This window comes from Cervus elaphus, chromosome 20 (assembly GCF_910594005.1).
Source record: "Cervus elaphus chromosome 20, mCerEla1.1, whole genome shotgun sequence".
NCBI classification, from domain to species: Eukaryota; Metazoa; Chordata; class Mammalia; order Artiodactyla; family Cervidae; genus Cervus; species Cervus elaphus.
The window spans coordinates 37,154,955-37,176,428 of record NC_057834.1 but is presented as its reverse complement, the minus strand read 5'-3'; the positions used below and the strand labels follow the sequence as shown (position 1 = coordinate 37,176,428).

Sequence of the window (21,474 nt, the reverse complement as noted above, 5' to 3'; positions counted from 1 at the left end):
GGGTGTGCATTGAAGCCTCTGGCTGGAAGCCTCTTGCTGTGGCCAGTGGCTGTGACTAACATCTCCCCTCTCCTTTGTCACAACTGAAGGTTGGAGAGGAAGACAGGCAACCGCTGGACCAGGGGAGGGGCTTCCACAGCGTTGCTGACACTAGGCCGAGGGGCAGGTTCAAGCTTCTACTCTAGATTTGCCCCCTGGCTGGGCATCTAAGACCCAGTGCCCTGCCATCCAAGTTCCCTAGGACTTGGAGGGAGCATGGGGTTTGGGGCTGACCTGGGAGCAGGAGCAGGATGCTGGCCTTCCTGTCCCCGAACTCTGCTCTTCCTCCTCTGTGATGACACCCAGTAGCCACCCTGGCCACAGTCTACTGCTCTATGCCCAGAGCCTAGAGGAAGAGGAACTGTAACCCAACTTGTCCTGCCCCCACCTAGGCCTGATCCAGTGGCACGGCTCTCCTGACCCTCAGTCACTTGATCTCAGACCTCCTGTCCCAGGCCTCTGGGTCCCTCACTGTAGAAGGCTCCCATCTCCTACCCCACGAAGATGCATCAGTCATCCTGAGCTTGGAGGGGGTGGGAGACCCATAGCCTCCAGCATCCCTTTGCTCAAGTGAGGGACTTGTCAAGAGGACATAAGAACAGTTCCAAAGGGGTAGGTGGTAAACATGTCATTCTTTTTTTTAGATATTTATTTATTTATTTGAGGGCTTCCCTGGTGGCTCAGACAGTAAGGCATCTGTCAGCAATGCAGGAGACCTGGGTTTGATCCCTGGGTTGGGAAGATCCCCTGGAGAAGGAAATGGCAGCCCACTCCAGTACTCTTGCCTGGAAAATCCCATGGATGGAGGAGCCTGGTAGGCTACAGTCCATGGGGTCGCAAAGAGTCGGACACGACTGAGCGACTTCACTCCCACTCTATTTATTTGCCTGTGTTAGGTCTTAGTTGCCGCATGCCGGATCTGTCCCTGCAGAGCGCAGGCTGTCTAGTTGCAGCACATGGGCTTAGTTACTCCACTGCGTGTGGGATCTTTGTTCCTGGACCAGGGACTGAACCTGCATCTCCTGCATTGCAAGGCAGATTCTTAAACCCTGGACCACCAGGGAGGTCCCAAACATTTCATTCTTTTATGCTAATCTGTCTCCACTCCATTCTCTTCCCTTCCCAGCCAGTTGCATTTTTACTGAAGTTCTGTCTGAGTCTGGGGGAGAGGAGAAAATCAAGGGTGTTTCTGGACCCTTTTAGTCACTGCATTCATCCTTCTGCTTCTGTGGCATGTGTCTGTCACTCTTTCTTGCCCCGTCAACCTGTTGTCTGTCTCTAGCTGTCTCTGAGAGAGGAGACACTTCCTCGCCCACCAAGCTTCTCTGTATAGTTGAGAAGTCCCTTCTGAAATCTAACTGCCATCCTTCTTGCTACCTTATTACATCCAGGTTTGTTTTTTTTAATTTTATTGGAGTCTAGTTATTTACAATATACATCCGTTTCTTTCCCAGGGTACAGAGGGCAGCCAAGTTTGTCTTCCAGTATCCTTACATCTTTCTCCCAAACATTCTTTTGGGTCAGTCACCAGCTACTCATCTTTGGAGGTAAAGCACAGACACTTTTTTCCTGAAGCCCTCTTTTCTTCAGCTCCCAATCCCTTCTTTATTTTTTCCCCAATCCCTTCTTTAAACCCCTTCCCATTCAGATGACCAGCACTTCCTGAGCATGCCCTGCTCCATCCTGTGGAGGTGAGGGGACGTGGGTAGTGGGGAGGGGGCTTGACTCCATTGCTGACCTCAGGGCCTGTGCATGCTCGGGGTTACCTGTGTGATCTGTGCGAGTGTGCAGGTCTCGGATCCAAGATTCCTGTGTGGAGTCTCTCCTCCCTTGTACTCGTTAGTAGCGTCTCTGAGACCAGCATCTCAGGGGAGGAGAGAACAACCTTCCCCCCTTTTCTTCCTAAGCTGTGATTCTTCCAGCAACCATTAGGGGTCACTGTTGCCTTAGTCACCAATGACAGGCAGGGCAGGGGTGTGGTGGGATGTGCGGTCCTTGCTGCCCATGTCAGGATAGTGCATGGTGAGTTGTGGTTGTTATATAGAGACGGCCTTGCACAGACTCATACCCACTCCACTCATGCCTTAAGGAGCTGTGGTTTGCAGGACAGCTGCTGGAGTGAGCAAGCGCTTAGAAGTATAACTCTCCCTAGACCTGCTGTGTGTGTGGCAGCGTGTAGCATGGGAGCTCTGGCTGCAGGGGCCTGGATGCAGGAAACATTGGTGCAGGAAACACTGGTGCAGGATTCTAAAAAGCCTTGAGTCAGGCCCAGCCCCTTCTGCTAGCACTCCCTTCAGCAAGGTTTTAAGTCATTCATCTGCAACTCCTCCCTTTCAGATGCCCTGATGGCACTGGCGTAAGAGCCTGGAAACCAACTCCCAAGTGTTCCTTTAACATGCCTCCAGGGCATCTCTGCTCATGGGATGGCATAACAGTAGGGAGCCAGACACATAGACTCTGCTCTGACGTGTTCCCTGCCCTGGCAGGGGGGGCATCCAGCCTGGACTGGTAATGTCATCAAGACCCCTCCTCCCCCATCCCATGTTCTGCCCACCTCACGTCTGTCGTGGGAGACCCCAGGAAATGTCTATCCAGTGGAAACAGCGAGAGATGACCTAAAGATGAGGTGTGGGGGACGGGCTGGTGAGGCTGGGAGCCCAGATACAAAGGTTCCCCTGCCGGGCTCAACCACTTCTGGCCGCCTGAGCTGTAGATAATAGCAGGATTGTCCTGCTTCACTGCCATGGCAACCCCGGCTGCTCAGGTCCTCATGGAGGTGGTGTTTGACAGCAGTGTATTTATCCTGTATCACAGCCTCAGGGTCACCACCTCAAGTCCCCAAGGAGGGAGGGAGGAAGTTCATCCAGTGTTAAGACCATATAGATGGAGAGATAATGGGCTGCCCGGGACCAGGGTACAGACAGACCTCGGCCTTTATTGTGCCTTCTCCAGTCTTCCCATGAGAGGCAGGGGTGGGGGGCAGGAGTAAGGGCAGGGAGGAAGCAAGGCTCTTAAAGCCTTAATAATCCCAGGGTAGGAGGGGGATTGAGGGGAAGGGCCTGGGAGAAGGGGTGAGTCTGCACCGAGGGAAGGCCCTGGAGAAGAGGAAGGGGGAGCACCAAGCTTGGGGTCCCTGGGTGAGGCAAAGGGGAGGCCGGGGAGAGGGCAGGCCTTCAGGCCAGGCTGGGAACCCACTCAGCCAGGGCCCTGCGTTCTCCCCACACGCGCTATGGCATGGGGCAGGGGGAGGGGGTGAGACACAGTGGTACAAAGAGTGGTCATCTGGACGCTCAGCCCCAGCATCCCAAACACAGACAGAGAGGCTTCCAGGCCCGAGTCTGGCGGCTTGTCTGGTTTCTAGCATGTTGATGGCCCCAGAGGTCCACAGGAGCTCCAAAACCGACGGTGGGGTCCCCAGACCCTGCCTTCAGAGCAGGCCGGCCTCTCGTTCTAGTCTGAGCAGGCTCTCACTCAGAACGGCTTGTCCACCGTCTAATCTCTGCTCCTGCTGTGGCCTTGTTTACTCTCTCCTGAGAAAACCTTTCCTGCCGTGACTCAGCTGTGGTCTCCCTGTCACCCCCCAACCTGCCCTGCTCCTGCTCTGGGTCTCCTTCGGCTGTCTCAGCACGGGGCTGGGGTGTGAACATCTCAGCCTCTCATGGTTGCAAAGCTTAGGTCCCTTCCTCTCTCTGTCCATGGGAGGCCAATCAGCCAGGGAACGGGGTGCCCCTCAATGTCCTGGACCCCCATTCTGGGGGCTGAAGTCTGAGGAGGCCTCTTTTGGGGTTCGGGGGGAGTCAGGCTCTGCATCGGCGGGCGGCAGGGAGGCCCGGGCGCCCCGGCATTCTGGGCTGTGATAGAAGGAGAGGAGGCGGAAGGAGGGCCTCAGCTCCTCCTGTATGCTGTCCAGGATGTGGGTAAAGGTGGGACGCAGGCGCGGGTTCTGTTGCCAGCAGCGCCGCATCAGCTCCTGCCTGGTGGAGGCAGGGGGCCGTGTCAGAGGGGTGCACGCCTCCTGCCTCCTGCATTGAGAGGGTCAGTCAGTGTGGCGGAGGGGGTCGCGGAGGGGGTCGTGGGGGGCGTATGTCTGCTCAGGTCTGTGCTGTGTTTAGTTGCTCAGTCGTGTCCGACTCTTTGCGACCCCATGAACTGCAGCCCGCCAGGCTCCTCCGTCCATGGGATTCTCCAGGCAAGAATACTGGAGTGGGTTGCCATGCCCTCCTCCAGGGGATCTTCCCAATCCAGGGATCGAACCCAGGTCTCCTGCACTGCAGGCGGATTCTTTAACGACTGAGCCACCAGGGAAGCCTGCTCGGGTCACAGGGGAGTAAATGGGGGTTGCAGTGGGGGTTTCAAGTTGGAGGGCTCAGAGCTGGGGACCAGAGACTCCCAGGGGTGGAGCAGATGCGGGCAGGGCAGGGTCGAGGCAGGGCCAGGCTGAGGTGACTCACAGCTGAACGGGACAGCTCTCCAGCTCTTCCAGGACTCCACCGTCCATGACAAACTTGAGCACCTGCTCATTGGATAGGCCCTGGTAGGGTTGTTCAGCCAGGGTCACGATCTCCCAGAGCACCACTCCGAAGGACCTGGGAGGACAGGGAGGAGGGCCTGAGCCCCGCATGCTTCATGCAGCTCAGCACACCCTCGGGAGTGCATCCCAGACCCTGCCTCCACACCCCTGAGCCCCCTGCTCCAGCCGGGCCCCACCAGACGTCAGAGTGGGTGGTGAAGATTCCATCTTTGAGGGACTCGGGGGCCATCCAGCGCACAGGCAGCAGCCCCTTCCCGCCCTTGCGGTAGTAGTCTGTCTCATACACATCTCGAGTCATCCCGAAGTCTGGAAAGTGAGGGTGGACGGGGTGTGGGGCGGCAGAGCCATTCACCAGCTCCTGCCCCAGGAGTACCTCTCCCAACCCCCGCCACCTCCGCAGTCTCCAAGAATCCTGGAATGTAAGGGCTCCAAGGACCTCAAAGACCATCCCATCCAAATCCTGCTGTCCTCAGACGGAGAGACTGAGATGCAGCTCAGGGGGCGATCAGGGACAGAGCTGTGGGACAGGCCTGGGTCTTCTCATGCTTTGCTTGGGGGAGTCTCTCTACCCAGGCTGCCCCCACCTGCCTGGCCCCCTCTGTACCCCCAATCTTGACGGTGAAGTCCTGGGACACCATGCAGTTCCGGGCTGCCAAGTCTCGATGCACAAACTTGTTGGCAGCAAGGTAGGCCATGCCATCTGCGATCTCACCAGCCATCTGGATCATATCTCCCAGTGCTGGCCGTGGGAGCCCAGGGTTGTTCTAGAACCAAGAGATGGGCTGGTGAAGCAGGAACTTGAAACTGTACTCCTGCACAAGAATTATGCCTTCAACTCCCCAAGTCCTTTCTAATTCCTCACCCAGCCCCTCACCCAGAACCTTCCTGGTCCCCACCTCTGCCTCGGGCCGCAGAGATCGAAGATGGCTCTTGAGGTCCCCTCGGGTCATTAACTCCATGATGACCAGAGTTGGCTGGCCCTGAGACACCACACCCAGGAGACGAACCTGGCATGGAGAAAGAGCCTGGTTGCAGGTCTACCCAGCTCCCTTTGACCCACCCAAGCCAAAACCTTGTTATGCTGTGATCACAACCTGACTCAGACACCAACCCTCCTAACCCTAGCCATGACCATAACCCTCATCTTGACCTAACAATGACCTTGACCCTAACCCATGATCTTTTTAAAAATAAAATATATTTATTTGGTTGCCACTGGGTCTTAGTTGTGGCACATGGGATTTTTTTTAAGTTGATGGCATACAGGATCTTTAGTTGTGGCATCTGGGATCTAGTTACCTGACTAGGGCTCAAACCTGGGCCCCCTGCATTGAGAGCGTGGAATCTCAGCCACTGGACCACTAGGGAAGTCTCCCTAATCCATGACCTTAATTGTATCTATCATCTCAGTCTTCATGATTGGCTCAATTCTGACCTTGATTTCAGTCACCCTCCTAATAATGCTCTGAACACTCAGTATTGACCAACCATGACTGATCTCAGCCCTAGCCATGATCCTATTATAGCCCTACCATGACTTTTACTCCAGTCAGGATCCTAACCACAGTCCCAGTCGTGGACGTGATGGTCTCTGGTCTTTTCCCTCTAACCATATGACCTTCATCCTAATTTTGACCCTGACATTGGACTTGGCCTTTCCTTACCACATGGTGACACTTGAATGCCTTCATGACAGAGGCTTCCTTGAGGAACTCAATGCGTTCTCGTGGGCTGGCCAGCTCATTCACGGTCTTCAGGGCCACCGGCGTGGGGTCCTCTCCAACCTCAAGTCCTTGTGCCAGCCCCTCGTATACCATCCCGAAAGAGCCCTGGCCCAGTTCTCGGATTATGGAAATCTGCTCCCGAGGCACCTCCCACTCATCAGGGATATACACTGAGAGGAAGTGGGGAGTCACAAGCAAGGATACTGCTCTCTGCCACACCCCCACCCACCCTCTTCTCTTCTGAAGGGCTCAGGTTCCAAGGCGGCCTTCTCCGAGGTGGCCTGGAAGTCTGTCTCTTCTCCCCTCCGGTCTCCCTTTCCCACACCACCTGTCCAGTCACCCTCAGACCTACTGTGAGAGGCGCTGAAGTATTCTGGATTCACAGAGGCATACAGGGTGCTGTTTCTGCAATGGGAGGTGAGGGGGGTCAGCCTGGAAGGGTCCTCGGGAAGGAAGGAGCCATGTCAGAGGACAAGGAAGAGGGATATTCCAAGGAGGAAGGAAGTTACTGATCCTATCTTAACTCTGGTCAGGGTGACCCCTGGGGAGCCCCAAGGACTTCCCAAGCTAGTCTTGGTCCTAGTCCTGGGATCTGGGGTCTGACAGGCTGGGAATAGGGAGGACAAGAGTAGCAAAGCTCTGGCTTCCTCAGCTAGTCCTCAAAACCAGCTAATCAAAGTCCTGTCCTCAGTTCCCCCTCATATTCAGCTCCAGGAGGATCTGACATCAAGGAGCCCAGGACACATCCTGAGATTTCCTGCTTCTTTCTCTGCTATGATTGGACCAGTTTCATTAGCTCTCAGGCTGAGAGTGTGGTGACCAACAGTCCCAGGATACCCAGACTGAGGGGTTTCCCAGAATTTGGGACTGTTACTACTAAAATCAGGAAAGTCCCGGGCAAATGTGGACAAGTTGGTCACCCTAATTAAAAAGTATGTCTCTTTCCTCCAGGTATGTCAATGCCCTCAGGGGAAGAGTTACTGTTTCTAAGGAAGTCCTTTTTGCTGTCTCATCTACTACCATCTGATGGCACTGATGTTATGATGAGGGCTCAAAGAAGAAGGGGGTTGGGAATCAGTGGGACTTGTCATCACCTCTTCTTGCTGTAGAAGAAACCAAGAGCAGCAAGAATGATGAGCAGCATGAGCCCCACAGGGGTGACGGTGAGAAGGACGTGCAGCCCCCCGGAGTCTTCCTCCTCTGGTGGCCAGGAGACATCAGAGGGTCAAAGATGGAGAAGTCAGAAACAAAGAAAAAAACAGTAATAATTGTAAAAAGATGGTGAAGTCAAGGACACAGTGGGAGATGAGGATGCGGGGCGGATGGGGTGGGAGGTGGGGAGGCCTGTGGTTTCCACAATGGGAGATGTGGGTGGGGGCCCAGGTGGGGCTGTTTGGGAATACAGGTCTGAGACAGAGGCCTGCATACCCGGGCCAGGGATGTAGAAAGCGACGCTGTCTGTCCAGGAGCCGTTGCCAGCCAGTGAGGTTGCCCGAACTCTGGCAGAGTAGTTTCCAGGAGGCAGCAGGGCCAGGTGGACACCCCCAAATTTGGCATATCGCAGGCGGGACACACACAGCACTGTGGCCTCCTGAGGGCAGCACAGAATAGCTGGCTGGGAAGAGGATGGAGGGACAGACTGGGGCTAGGTTAGGGTGTCTCCTGGGGTGCCTACCTCTCCCAGGCGGCGGTACTTGATTTCGTACTTGAGAATGAGTCCGTTGGGGTCCGGTGGCTCCAGCCAGCGGAGGAGAACACTGCTCTTGCTGGCTGCCTCCCAGGCCACTTTTCCTGGGATACCATCAGCCTCTCCTGCAGGAGAGGCCATCAGGCAACCCGACTACAATTATTTCTTCTCACCTTCGTGTTCAAACGCAAGGGGGCTAAACTGGGAGGTTCCAGGAAACTCTGGGATTATGGGGACTGGCAGGAGTGAGCGGGGAGATGCCCTGAGGTTGGAGGGGGCAGGGAGGTGGGAGGCTGGCAAACTGGCTAGTTAGAGCCCTGATTAGATAGGGTCCTGGGGGTCGGCGTGTGGGCGGGGTAGAGCTGGGGGAGGGTCACCTACTGTGGGGCATGGTGCGTGCAAAGACGAAGGTGGCCGCGCTGCAGCCCACGGTGTGTGCCGCGTGGTTGCAGGCATGGATGTCGATCCGGTACTCTGTGAAGTGGCGCAGGCCACTCAGCACCGCTCGCTCCCGGGGCACTTTGTCCTCTTGGATCTTGAAATCCGAGCTGTTTCCCCCAAGCCGGAGGGCCTCCGCTGCCCGGCGGCTCCTCCCTGAGTCCCTAGAGAGGGCGCAAGTCAGAGCCATGGCCCCGCCTCGGGAGCCGCGCTTCTCGGCCCCTGCTCCGCCCCCGCTCACCTTTGAGGGCTCTTATTGATGGATGTCACCTTCCAAGGGGATCTGGGAAGACCAGAGAGGGCCCTGTCAGGCTTGCCTGGAACGCGCCTCAGTGCCCTCTGCAGGGGCGCACCGCCTTCAAGCCCACCCACCACCTCAGGCCCCGCCCACAACCCACCCACCCCTCCCCTTGCCTCACAAGCCCCGCCCATCAGCCCCCTGGACTCCCGCCCGCCTTTCTCGCGCCGAGACTCACTTGGGAATGGTGATGGCGTTGTGTAGAAAGTTTTCAAACTTCTTCTGGAAAGATGCCTCCTGTGCCTCCAGCGGTGGTAGGACCTGCCCAGGAGGTGGGTGCTGGCAAGGGCAGCAGCCAGGCTCCCTGTCGGCCTCGAGTTCCCCGTCTTCTCGGTCGAAGCGGGGGTCGTTGTTGCTGGTGGGCAGCCGCAAGCCTGGAGGGGCGGCGGGGAAGGAAGTAGTTAGACCGGCAGCGCCCGCAGCCCGACACCCCAACCCCTCCGGCCCGCGCCTCCTCCCTGCGCACCGCGGTGGCAGTAGTCATTGAGGTAGAGGTCGCTGTCCTCTGCCAGACGTTGCCACAGCACCAGGTAGTAGGTGATGTTTCCGTTGCGCTGGATCGGTGGCTTCCAGCGCACCAGCAGGTGGGAGGAGGAATTGGACGTGGAGATGACGTCCTGGGGCACTGTGGGCGCTGAGGGTGGGAGGAGGGTACAACTGAGGGACTGCAGATCCCCCTTTTAAACACTGTCTGGTAATGGGCCCTTCTCTCTGGGGTCCGGCCGCCCAGCCTCTGCAGGCCGGGTGTTCAGTGACCCAGCTTCTCTATTTCTGGTGCCCATGGTCTTCCATTCTCACCAGGGTCCAGGCATCTAGCTCCCACCCCCCTCAAAGGCTTCAGCCTACCTGCAGGTAAGGTTCGGAGGTAGACGATGGGGCTTTGGGCTCCTTGGTGGGGGCTGTCCTCCGCTGTGGTCAGTGTGATGGCCCGTACAAACACAGCATACTGTGTCCAGGGCTTGAGCGGGGCCAGGGTCACCCCCGGCTCCTGGGTGCGGCTGAGGGGCAGCTCCACATCCAGTAGGTTCCAGCTCTGGGCCCCACAGGCATCTGGACCGATGTACTCTGTGGCATTCTGGAATGGGCTGAACAACCCATCCCTGGCGTTGAGGGGCAGCTCATTTAGCCCTGCCCCCTCTTCTCTGAATCACTCCAAGACTGTCACTGTCATTCTTCTCCCAGTGTGTGCAAGGGCATTCAGAAGCAGATGTGGATCTGCCCTTTGGGCCAGGTGCCCTGTTGGCATGACTCACTCACTGAGCAGATCTGCTCAGAGCTGAAATTGAGCCCTGATCCACAGTACATAGGGCTTCCCTGGTGGCTCAGACAATAAGAATCCTCCTGCAGTGTGGGAGACCTGGGTTCCATCCCTGGGTTCCATCCCTGGGTTGGGAAGATCCCTTGGAGAAAGGAATGGCTACCCTCTCTAGTATTCTTGCCTGGAGATTTTCATGGACAGGGAAACCTGGCAGGCTATAGTCCATGGGGTTGCAAAGAGTCAGACACAACTGAGCAACTAACACACACACACAGACACACACACACCCCACAGTATATATCTCTAAGGAAGCACAGCTATAGCCACACTGCAAGGCAGATGCCAGGGGAGTTTCCTGAAAAACCTCTAAGACTGTCTGCCCTTTGAGTCCAATGACGGCCATGTACAGTCATGCAGAATGTGAGCTGCACAAGCCAGAGGTTGGGGGGTGGGTTTACGTTGCGCTCCATGTTAGCACTCCTCAATATGTGGACCAGAAGATTCAGCATTACCTGGGAGCTTGTTAGAAATGCAGATTTACAGGCCCAAAGATTCTAATGGAATCAGAATCTTTGGGGGTGGGGCTCAGGAATCTGTTTTTAACAAACTGTCCAATTAGTCATACTAGAGTCCTTCATCTTCTACTGAGGCCTAGGAGAGCCTTGGCCCTGTGAGTAGATTTCTTTCCCCCACTCCCAGGCCAGGCCCTGTGTGCGTGTGTGTGTGTACTAAGTTGCTCAGCTATGTTCTGACTCTCTGTGACCCCATGGACTGTGGACTGTAGCCTGCTAGGCTCCTCTGTCCATGGACTTTTCCAGGCAAAAATATTGGAGTGGGTTGCTGTTTCTTACTCTGGGGGATCTTCCCGACCCAGGGATCAAACCTGTGTCTCCTGCTTGGCAGGCAGATTCTTTACCACTGTGCCACCTGGGTTCCCTTAGGCCCTGTGCTAGTGAGCAACTAAGATCTCTGCATTTTATTTTATTAAAAAAAAATTTTTTTTAGTTCTACCACTTTATTGCTACCAACCCATCTCCCTCCACCTTCGTGCACACATGCTCAGTCATGTAATCCCATGGACTTCAGCCTGCCAGGCTCCTCTGTCCATGGACTTTTCCAGGCAAGAATACCAGAGTTGGTTGCCATTTCCTTCTCCAGATCTCTGCATTTTAATTCACAGGAAATTATTCCAAACCAGGTAGCTCCCATCTTCCATCTACCATAAAGGGCGACAGTACTCTTCACTCCATCTCTCTTCTAAAGATTTCTATTTTTGATCCTAGCCATGCTTTTGGAGAAGTCCTTCCTGTGGTCTAACCACTATCCATCCTGCTATGGTCGGTACATTCTCTCCAAAGAAAAGAGCAGTTGGTTCTTGGTTGTCCCTGCTACCGCCCTTCCTCAGGCTTTAATGAAATGCTGGCAAAGATGTGGATAAAACTGGCCAAATTAGTGGGTACTTCCCAAACCGCTGCTGGGGCAGGAGCATGTGGTCAGTACAAAACATTAGCATAGTGAATTGAGCTTTAATTATCCAAGTCTTCCCAGCAGGGCGCCTCTCCTGGGCTTTGAGAAATCCTGACGATCCTCTCTTATAAAACTGGGGCACGGAGGAATGAAGAAGGTGAAGGGAGAGCCAGACCTGAGCCTTACAAGGGAGTGAGACTCGGGGTTCCTGGCTTTCTGGCTTTCCACAGCCCCGCAGGGCTCTGCCCTCACCTACGTACGGTCAACAGATTGGCCTGGTCAGGCTCTGACCCGCAACCCGCTCTGGCCCCGCCCCGCCCCGCCCCACCCCACCCAGTGACCCCGCCCCTCGCCGGCCGCACCCTCGCTGGCCCCACCCACTAACCTTGCCCCTCTCTGGCCCCGCCCCCGCCACTCACGACTCCTTGTAGTACACGATGAAGCTGAGTAGGTCTCGAGCCTCAAGCGGTTCGTAGCGCTCCCATCGCAGCAAGATGCGATGGGCCTCCGTCACGTTGGACACAAAGCGCAGAGTGCGAGTCTGGCCTGGGTGGGGAAAAGGCGAACACCTGCTTTTGACCATGTTGAGAGCACCTGCTTGAGCCGCCTACTCCCAAGCCCCCGCCCTGACCCCACAGCATCCTACCCCTGACGTGGCCTCCGAAGAGAACTTATCCCATCGTTCCCTTCAAGCCTCCCCTCCACCCGGGAGCGTGTCTGGTGTGTTTTAGTGTGTGTGTGTGTGTGTGTGTGTGTGTGTGTGTGTGTGTGTGTCTGAGTGTTCCTTGAGGTCCCTCCTCTCCCTGCCAAGGCGCCAGGGCTTGGGGTGTCGGGCCTTACAGGCAGCTCGGTCTCCGTTGGTGCGGGGGTTGATCTCAGCCTTGTTTTGCCGTCCCTTCGTGCCAGTCACCTCCTCCAAGCGGTAGATGTGCTCCAGGCAGAGGCGTGGGTTGAAGGCGAAGTATATCTTGCCCACAGGAATGGTGAGCCCTGCAGCCACCCAGGAACCCAGCTGCTGTAGGTTCTGGTTATCCAGCACGTACAAGGTGTAGTTCCTGGGGGAGGCCAGGGGACCTTGCTCTGCACGGCCGGTGGGGGCAAGGGACGAGGAAGGGTGTGTCTTACGAGCTCTTCCTGAAGGGGCTGCGCTGGGGGCACAGGGGAGAAGGGGCGCATAGCCGCCCACCCACACCGGTACCCGTGGGGCATTAGCACACACCCACTCTGTGCCACTGACCAGGAGTGTGACGTCCAGCAAGTCACCCACGTTCTGTGTCTTTCTCATCAGTGAAATGGGGTCAACAGTTTTTCCACCTTCTTCCTTCCTGCATCTCACATTAACTGAGCACCCGCTCTGTGCCAGGCTCTGTCCTGGCTTTGGGGACACAGGGCGGAGTGAGACTCAGCTTGGGGCTATGCCTTTCCAGCTGGAGTGGGGACACCCTGGGGGGTACGCGAAAAACCACTTGGCTGGATGATAATTTAAAACATTATTTTGAAAAATCCTGGCTACATTAAGGGTAAGCTTCGACTGGTAGAGGTAGGAATGGGTTTCAAACCCAGGCAGTTTGCTCTGCAGCTAAGAGGATCAGATGACAACAATTATAGGCAATCCATATAGGGTGATATGTAAATATAATTTTATGTAATTGTATATATTTTGTTTCAGGCTGTTTTAAGTGCTTTATACATAACAGCTTCAGTAATATTCTCAACAGCCCTAAGAAATAAGTAGTGTTATATTAACCCCATTTTATGGATGAGAAAGTTGAGGACCAGAGAAGTTAACCTAGTTAACATGGTTAGTAAGTAGCAGAGCTGGTTCCCACACACTTGACTACAGTTTTGGGAATGTTGGGGAGGAGATATGATAGAGGAAACTATTTCTGATCCCTTACCCATCCACCATGGTGTCCCCCCGGATAAGTTTGAGGTTCTTGAAAAAGCCTAGGGACACGAGGGCGAAGGAGTGCTTGATTTTGAGGAAGCCAGTGATGGTCTCTACCAGTCCCAGACTTCGCTGCAGCTCCGGCTCCAGGTTATCTGGGGATGGGGAAGACAGGACTGGAGCAGGGGCAAGGAAAGTGATTGGTCCATTGTGGGGGAGCTGACTGGGGGCCCAGGGAAGGGGGCCCTCAGGGCAGGGACCCAGGATGATGGAACGTGGTGCTTTAGCTGGGTCATTGTAAGGGGTGTGGCCAGGAGGAAGGGTGTGGCTTTGAGGAAGGCACTAACAGCCTTGACGAAGGTTGAGGATGAGGCTCCCTTCCACGTGGGTGCAGCCCACCAGATCCTGTGCTGCCTGGACAGAGTCGATGGTCTTGGTGCCCACTTTGCACTCTTTGGGGCACAGCCCCTCGCATTTGTGGCAGAATATGCTAGTAGGGGCAAGCAGAGGATGTGGCATGAGCCCTGGACCAGTGTGGGCCTCCTCACTGGTCCAGGGGTGCCCCCCACCCACCCAACACTCACCTGCTGTCATTACGGGTGAAGCCTGGAGGGCACTGGGCCAGACAACTACCCTGGTGGATGCCGAAGGTGGAGGCACGGCCAGGCACAGAGCGCAGGCTGGCACAGCGCTCCGCTGTGACACAGCGCCAGGACTCATGCTGGTAGGTGCCTGGCGGGCAGGCCCGGTGGCAGGCACCCCGGAAGTAGAGGTGGCGGCAGGCGACACAGGCACGGGGGTCTTCTGGCCGGCTGCAGCCTCCCAGGCATTCGGTGTGGCAGCACTCACCCCTGACTGTGCAGGCCAGCCCACGGGGACAGGGGCACACTGCGGGCAGAGTGCTGAGTTAGACCTTATCTGCACCTCCTTGGTCCTGCCCCACCCTCTCCCCAAGCGCTAACACTCTTGGTCTGCACCCAGATCTGTTCAATTCAGATGACACTGGTTGCCAACTCTTCCTCGGATGGGGACTCTTGAAGACGGACCATGGCCCCTCTCTGTGACTCCCCACCTCCCACAGTGCCTAGCCAGGGGTATTGGAACTCAGGACCAAGCAGTGACCTTGTCCATCAGGGCTCCTGCTCCCCAGCCTGCTGTCCTGTCTAGGCCTGGTGCCCAGATCATCGCTGGGCATGGGGCCAAGGTGAACCAGCCAGCTTCTCTTGAGGAGTGAGGACTAGGGCAAGGTGGACCTGGGAGTGTGTGGGAGAGGGGGCCATCCCTGGTCATTCGATCCAGGCCTCTGCCCATCCCTCCTCCCTCTTCAGTCTCTGTCCTGGGTGGAAGGTAGCCCCGAGCAGACGTGCAGGGGTTGGGGCTGGGTGCCAGGAGCCTGGCTCCTTTGCACAGTGGCAGCTGGATGTGTCTCTGGGAGCGATGTGTGTGGCAGGGGTCAGCCAGGGCGTGTTGACACTATACACGAGAGAGGACATGCAGCAGCTGTGTTTACAGCCAACAGGGAGACAGCGGGGGTGGGGGCACAGTGGATACAGCAGGGATCTGGTTACTCTTCTGCCCTGATGCTGAGGCCCTGGGGTGAAGAGAGCTGACCTCCAGGGGCTGCATGGAAGGAACCCCAGCTTGGGGACCCCAGATCTGCTCCCAACCTCTCAAGTTTCCCTTTCCCTCCTCTATAACCTTCACCTCCTCCTCCAACCATCCCTGCCTTATTCCACCCTTCCTTTTCTCCACAGTTTCCTTCTGCTTCCCCTCCAGGCACCTTACCTCCTAAAAAAGATCCCACATCATGTATTTGTCCTCACTTGTCCTGTTCTTCATCTGTCACCTCCTCCTTCTTCTTCCACCCAGCTCCCAACCTCCCCATTTCAGTACTGCCAGCCTGGACTATGGCCATTTGTACCAGAAACAGAACTAGCTACCATGGTCCAGGCACTGTTGTAATGTTTTACAGAACAGTTCGTTCCTCATCACAATGCTACGATCATTTTACAAATGAGGAAATCGAGGCACAGAGAGGCGAAATGAACATAGCCAGTAAGTAGTAAAGCTGAGATTCAAACCCAGGACAGTCGGCTTTGCTCTTGACCTCTGCCTCATACTGCCTCTTGTGCAGCTGCCTTGCTGCAAGCTTCATGCTCCTCTTCTCCTCATATTCAACTTATACTTTCTTTTACTGTCTCCATGACTACCTGATACTGTCTTGTGCCTGCCCCTTGACTACCTGATGCTACGTCAGTTATTTAACTTTTCTGAACCTCAGTTTCCTCATCTGCAAAACTGGAACAAAGACAGTACCTCCCTCATAGGATGCATGAGAGTTAGTGTCAGCAAAGCACTGACACATACCATCTTATGGTTGCCCGGCGCCATCTGCCTCTGCCCTCCCTGTGCTCCCTGGCCCTATTCTGCACCGGTGCCCACCTTTCTGGCAGTGACTTGAGGTCCAGCACCTGTAGTCGGCGTGCCCGCTGAAGGTGGTCCTGGCACAGGGCTCACCGGTGGCGCCCAGCAGGCCGGGGCACACATCGGCACACTCCTCGCCCAGCTTGTTGCCCACAATGTGGTTGGCACCAGGCGAAGGCTGCAGCAGACCCCAGTCAATGGTGGAGAGATGGCAGAGCTCCTGGTTCTTCTCCACACGCACAGCCCCACGCAGCACGGCCCCCAGCGCCGGCAGCCCCACGTCCCGCATGTGTGGCATCTCGAAGATGACCAGCGCGTAGCCCAGGAAGAGGCGGGCACCGCGGATGACTGCCAGGTTGGGGAAGAGGTCACGCAGGCTCTCCAGGCCATAGACCCGGAAGAGCAGCAGGTAGTCAGTGACCTGGGTGAGGCGTGGGAAGCTGAGGCCACGGAAGTCCTCGCCGGTGGCTGTGAACATGAGCAGGATCTGCAGGTGGCCCTCCACCACGCTGCAATTTTCTAGCCGCCGCAGCTCTGCCACCTCTGAGCGGATGTCCAGGCTGGGGCACACTGTGGGTACAAGTGGCAGGTAGCCATCAGTACAGCTTGGGCCAAGCACCCCATCCTGCCCTGGCAGCTGGGGAGGAGGGAACCACACTGGGAGGGGACATTAAGGCAGAGTCAGGCTCTGCTGTGGGTGTGGGGGGAACCTCCTCTCTGGGCCTCAGAGGCTTCATCTGCAGCTTAGAGGATCCCCATCAGAGGAGCCCACCTGGGCAAAAGTGAGCCCCCGACCTTCCCCCCCAAACTCACGTCCCCTTCTCAGTTGACTGCAACTTCCTTCTTGCAGTCAGACTCCAAAGTGAAAGCCTCCGTGATTCCTTTCCTTCTCTAACCCCCACACCCCATGAGCTCCACCTTTAAAATATGCCCAGAACCACCTTCACTGCTTTCACCATATCTTCTCCTGACTTTACAGTAATAGCTTCCTAAATGGTCTCCCCACTTCCGCCCTCTCCCCTCTCTCTTCTATCCTCCACTCCACAGCCAGAGTGGAAACACATCACACAAGTTGGAGCACAGTCCTCTACTGCTCACAACACCCCAGTGGCCTCCATCTCACGGGTGAAAAGCTGAAGTCCTTACCACAGCCTACAGGGCCTCTGCACTTCTCCCACTTTATCCCCTTTTTCTCTCTTCTTCAGAGACACCGGCTGTCTTGTGGTTTCTCAAACAAGCCTGCCAAGCTGCTCCCTTGGGGCCTTTGCACCTTCTGCTCCCTCTGGCTAGAACCCTCTTCCCTCTCAAAGGCTCTTCACCTCTTTGAAGTCTTTGCTCAGATGTCACTTTCTCAGTGAGGACTTCTCTGATCACCCTATTACCTCCTACTCCCTTTCCTACTTAGTTTTTCTTCAAATGCTTAGCACTGGCTAATATACAATTTACTTATTTATTTTGTTTATTGTAAGCTCTAGAAGGGCAGGGATCATCATGTAATTCATTGCTGTGTCCTTGGTGCCTGATATAGTGCTTGGTGCAAAATTGGTGCTCAGTAAATATTTGATGAAGGAATGAATGAATGAATTCTGTGACTGAGAAGCAATAGTCTGAGCTTCATACACTCCCCTTCTCTCCCAGGTCTAAGGAAGCTAGAACCTTGGTCCCAGCATCTGTTTACTCTCAAAGGAATATTCCATGGCTCCCCATTGCCAAAAGTTCAAGTTTAAATTCTTCAGCCTGACACTTCAGGACGTTGATGATACCTTAGTTCCTTGGCCTGTTAACCCCTCAGTTCTTGTCCTGAGAGCCTCAGGTCAAGCCCCCCTTCCCTGACCCCCGACCCTGAGTTAATCACTTCCCCTTCAGGCTCAGCCCTCACACCAGATCACCTGGGGTATGGCCGCAACACTGCTTTCTGTCTCTGTCACCACTTCCAAGGAGGGACTCTCCTGTGGTTGGGGCCCTTGTCAGTCACCATACTGCCCAGTTCAGGGCAGGAAGCACTGGGCACTCAGGGGTTGTGAGTTGAATCGATGGCATCTGGATCCCAAGTCTATTCCTCCCTCAGGGAACTGGGTGTGTTTGGATTTTTCAGGTCCAGGTCCCTGGCCCCATTTTTCTTTCTTTCCCCAAGTCACCTAGGACAATTCCCCTAATAGGTTGGATACCTGGTTCCTGCACTCACTTCTCCCAAGGATACTTTCCATGGTCCTCACTCAGAAAATTCAGGTCTGAATCTTCTGGTTTGCTAGTCAAGTCCTGCTAACGTCTCCAGCGTCCGCTCCCTCCCCTCCTACCGAGCCCTCAAGCAACATGGCAGGCATCTTGGATACCCCGGTCCATCCCCTGATGTTTTAAAGGGGGTGGGCAGGCTGGGCTAGCTCCCTGGGGCTTACTTCATGCCTTCTGCCTGTTGTCATTAACGGACCCTGTGCTCAGCTCTACCCGGCAACTGTGTGTCTGAGCACTTGGAGGTACACATGCACACACACAAAGAGAGGGGATGAGAAAACACTTCTCGTCCCTCTAGGCAAAGGCCAATCAGGCTCTGCAGGCAGATGGGGGGTTCTTTCAGGAGCCCACATGCCACTTCCCATCATGCCCTGGCCTCTCTAGGGCTCCCCTGATGGGAGTCATTTCGAAAAATAAATCTAGCGACCTTCACAGGTTAACCCCTGCCTGCCTCTACTCCAGACATGGCCCTGTGCAGAGCTGCACTGGGAACCAGACATCTGGGTCCCCTGACCAAACACCTCCCTCCCCCACATCCCAGGGGCGTGCTCCTGGCTGGCATCTGCTATGCCCTGTGCTGGGGCAGCAGTGGAGGAGGGGAGGGGTGCAGGCGGGGGGGCTGGGCCTTGCAGGCAGTGCCTCTGGAACCAGCAGTCTTCTGGGGACTCCGTACCCCAACCCATTCACATCACCCCTCTGTCTCTACAGGAAGGGGAGACTCTGCTCTGCCCCTGGAAGCTCCCAGTCTGAGGGCATCACATGACCCCTGAGGCACAGAGCCCCAGATTCCTGAGCTCCGTCAGTCTGGGAGGGAACAGTGGGTTTGGGGAGAAGGTCATCTCTTACTCCTTCCGCCTCTGAATCTTCCACTCTCAGCATTTTTTCCTCTCCCTGCCAAGTCCCCAGCACCCCCACGAGAGCCACTTCGTCTACGTGGTCCCATCCCCCCAAACTACACAGTGTTTAATTTAGCCTGGGGACAATTTAAAGCAGCCCCCTAGCCCAATGGATGGGCCCTCAAAGTGGGGGACCCAGGACAGGACCCAGAGGCAGGAGTTCAGGCCATCAGTCTAGCTTGACCTTTCAGTTCTCTGAGCTTCAGTTTCCTGTCTGCACAGTGGCTTCAGTTACTTAATGGTGCCTAGTTCTCAGCTCCTTCCCATCCTGGCCCCCTTTCCCATTCAGTGGTTCTAGAAATGACCTCTTTCCCTGGTGGGAAGTCCTTCTGAGAGCTACCCCCTGTCTTCACGTCACAGTAGGGAAATAGATGCGTTCTGGGAGGAAATTCAGTGTTTGGCCTCCCAGTCTGCTGGGAGGGAGATGGAGCTCCAGGAGACAGGGCTGGGACTCACCTTCTCTCGTGTCCAGGCCAAATCCCAAGGAGAGGAGGATTGCAAGCAGGCAAGCTACCCATGGCCACAGACTGGGCACTGCCATTGTCCTGGTCCTGTCTGGTGCCCAGTCCTGGCTCCCGTCCAGATGGCTCCAGGGAGAAGGGTCTGACGGGTCCTAAGGGACACAGAGATGCAGGCTTCAGAGGGAAGGGGAAGGGAAGGGAAGGGGCAGAACGACAAAGGATCCTGCATAGAGATGGCAGGAGACAGAAAAGAGGTAATGAGAGCCACAGAGACACAGACAGTGACAGGCCGCTGGAGCCAGAGACTCAGTGTGACCCCGGAGACAGAGAGATGGGGACGGAGATGCAGACAGCCACCGGGAGACTCAGGCTTCCAGGGGAAAAAAGTCATACGGGGTGCTGAGCAAAAGACAGCGCCAGAGGCCTGGTCAACCCCGAGGGCGGGGGCAGAAGCCTGGGGAACAGGCCGAGGAGAGCAGTGGGGGTCCCGGGTTGCGCGGGACTCTCCGGGGAGAGTCTCCCCGGATCCCTCTGGGCGCGCTCGGATCCCCAGCGCCAGCTGGCCGCGCTGCCGCGGTATCTCCCAGGGCGGCACGCAGGGGCCGCGCCCAGTTCCCGCTTCCCCGCCCCAGACCCAACGGATTGGTTTACTGGGACCTCTCGGCTCTCTCGGCCTCTCCCGTCAAGCCAAAATATTTAGCCTGACAACTCAAGGGTGGACAGGTCTGTTGGGGAAATAAGGCCAAAATACCGGGGGATGGTAGGCCTAGAACAGAGCTCCCCCCAACCCCTCTGCAGCTGCCGTGGGTCCCTCTACCCCGGCCCCTGAGGACTTCTCCCAGGTGGGGCGCACGGCTAGCCCGAGCGGCAGGAAGCAGCCCCCACCCCCGGGAAACGGGTGGTTCTGAGTTCTGCCACCCGCTGCCTTGACACCTGCGGGGTAACTAACTGAGCTTGAAACCTGGCGGTTATACAACCCAACTCCGGAATAGCCAAGCCCCTCGCTTCTCCGAGGCCCTCGCAGCCTCCTTAGGAGGCTTTTGGCGCTAGGCTCTGTCCCAGTTAAGTCCCTTGGTTCCAACCAAAATCGTCGTGGAAAGGGCAATCACCCCGTGGGCTCCGCCTCTGTCTCGTCACCTTCCTGAATTCGGGCTGCTCGGTGGGTCGGCCTCTGTCTCTGTCATGGGGAATTGGGGGGAAGATATGTTCTGGGGCCCTGGTGGGGAAAACTCTCCCCTCGGAGGTCTTCCTTCGTGGGTTCCTTTAGAGTCCCTCCCCCAGGACCCCTCTTCCTTCCCCTTTCCCAGGCATGAGGCCCGCGGGGCGAAGGGGCTGGGACCCACCCTCTGGCTGGTGCTGGGGACCAGGGTGCACGGCCTCCCTGGACCGACGTGTCCCCAGCTCCGCCCGCGGGCGGCTCCCGAGTCCGAGGAGCTAAGAGAAGATCTATTAATTCCTCCGCGCAGAAATCGATGGTCTTGTCAGAGCGGCGATCGATGCCTGCCCAGCCCAGCTTGGCCCTACCCTGCCTGGGGGCCAGTGCTGGCTGGCCCGGGTCAGTGGCTGACGCTGGGTCGCCAGGCTCAGCCCAGTGGGGGGCTGCAGACCGCGCCCCCACTCACCCAACTCCGGCGGAGCTCACCCCTTGCGCGCGGGCTGCCAGCGCCACCCTGTGGTCTCTCCTGGAAATCGGCGTCTCCGTTCCCGAGTCTCCATTCTCCGGCTGTTTGGGGGCGACACCATCCCTTTCTGTCTCTTCTGTTTTTCTTTCTCCAGACCCTGCGTTTAGTTCCTTGGGAGCCCCTCCCCATTTCTTTCTAGGGTTTAAGAGTATTTCCCCTAATTTATCCCAAGTGACATGCACTTCCTCAGGTACGCGCACCATGCGTAGTGAGATCTGAGGCCGGGGGCTGGCTAGGATGACCTGGGCTACCGCCGTTTCCAAGCTCAGTCATCTCCCCTCCCCGCTAAATGCAGCGGCTTTAGGCTGGGAAAAATAATGTATCAACTTCCCAGTCTCCTCATTCCCAGCTGACACCTCTGAGGCTTTCTGAGGCTGCCCCTCCGCATCTACTGGAGCTGGGGGACCTTGGGGGAGTAGGCTGGCGCAGCCCCGGGGGCTCGGGAAAGG

General features: G+C 56.5%; 1 protein-coding gene across 4 annotated transcripts; it reads right to left on the bottom strand.

Moving 5' to 3' along the window:
- Positions 1-1,460: 1,460 nt before the first annotated feature.
- On the bottom strand, positions 1,461-21,388 carry INSRR (insulin receptor related receptor). 4 transcript variants are annotated; one of them, XM_043878287.1, is made up of 23 exons: positions 20,986-21,388; positions 19,339-19,495; positions 15,773-16,324; positions 13,915-14,218; positions 13,678-13,820; positions 13,341-13,485; positions 12,283-12,497; positions 11,862-11,988; positions 9,564-9,802; positions 9,184-9,351; positions 8,896-9,091; positions 8,661-8,702; positions 8,363-8,583; positions 7,970-8,106; positions 7,723-7,885; positions 7,389-7,494; positions 6,647-6,726; positions 6,235-6,464; positions 5,467-5,577; positions 5,175-5,334; positions 4,747-4,876; positions 4,491-4,625; positions 1,461-4,013 (listed from the first exon to the last, which is right to left on the bottom strand). In XM_043878287.1, exons 1-23 carry the CDS (start codon positions 21,226-21,228, stop codon positions 3,770-3,772), a joined length of 4,248 nt encoding a protein of 1,415 aa, XP_043734222.1. In that variant the 5' UTR covers positions 21,229-21,388; the 3' UTR covers positions 1,461-3,769. The 4 variants fall into 4 exon arrangements, with proteins under 4 accessions (XP_043734222.1, XP_043734223.1, XP_043734225.1 ...); XM_043878288.1 differs by having other exon boundaries at positions 6,647-6,699; XM_043878290.1 differs by lacking the exon at positions 20,986-21,388 and adding an exon at positions 19,737-19,943.
- Between the last annotated feature and the right edge of the window lie 86 nt (positions 21,389-21,474).

Bases quoted from the DNA above. Each gene is read 5' to 3' on its own strand.
- INSRR (XM_043878287.1), bottom strand. From the start codon at position 21,228: ATGGTGCGCGTACCTGAGGAAGTGCATGTCACTTGGGATAAATTAGGG. The intron at 7,886-7,969 runs GTAGGCACCCCA...TGCTGCCCTCAG, and splicing joins AGTACCGCCGCCTGGGAGAG to GAGGCCACAGTGCTGTGTGT. The intron at 5,335-5,466 runs GTGGGGACCAGG...TCTTGGTTCTAG, and splicing joins CTCTGCGGCCCGAGGCAGAG to AACAACCCTGGGCTCCCACG.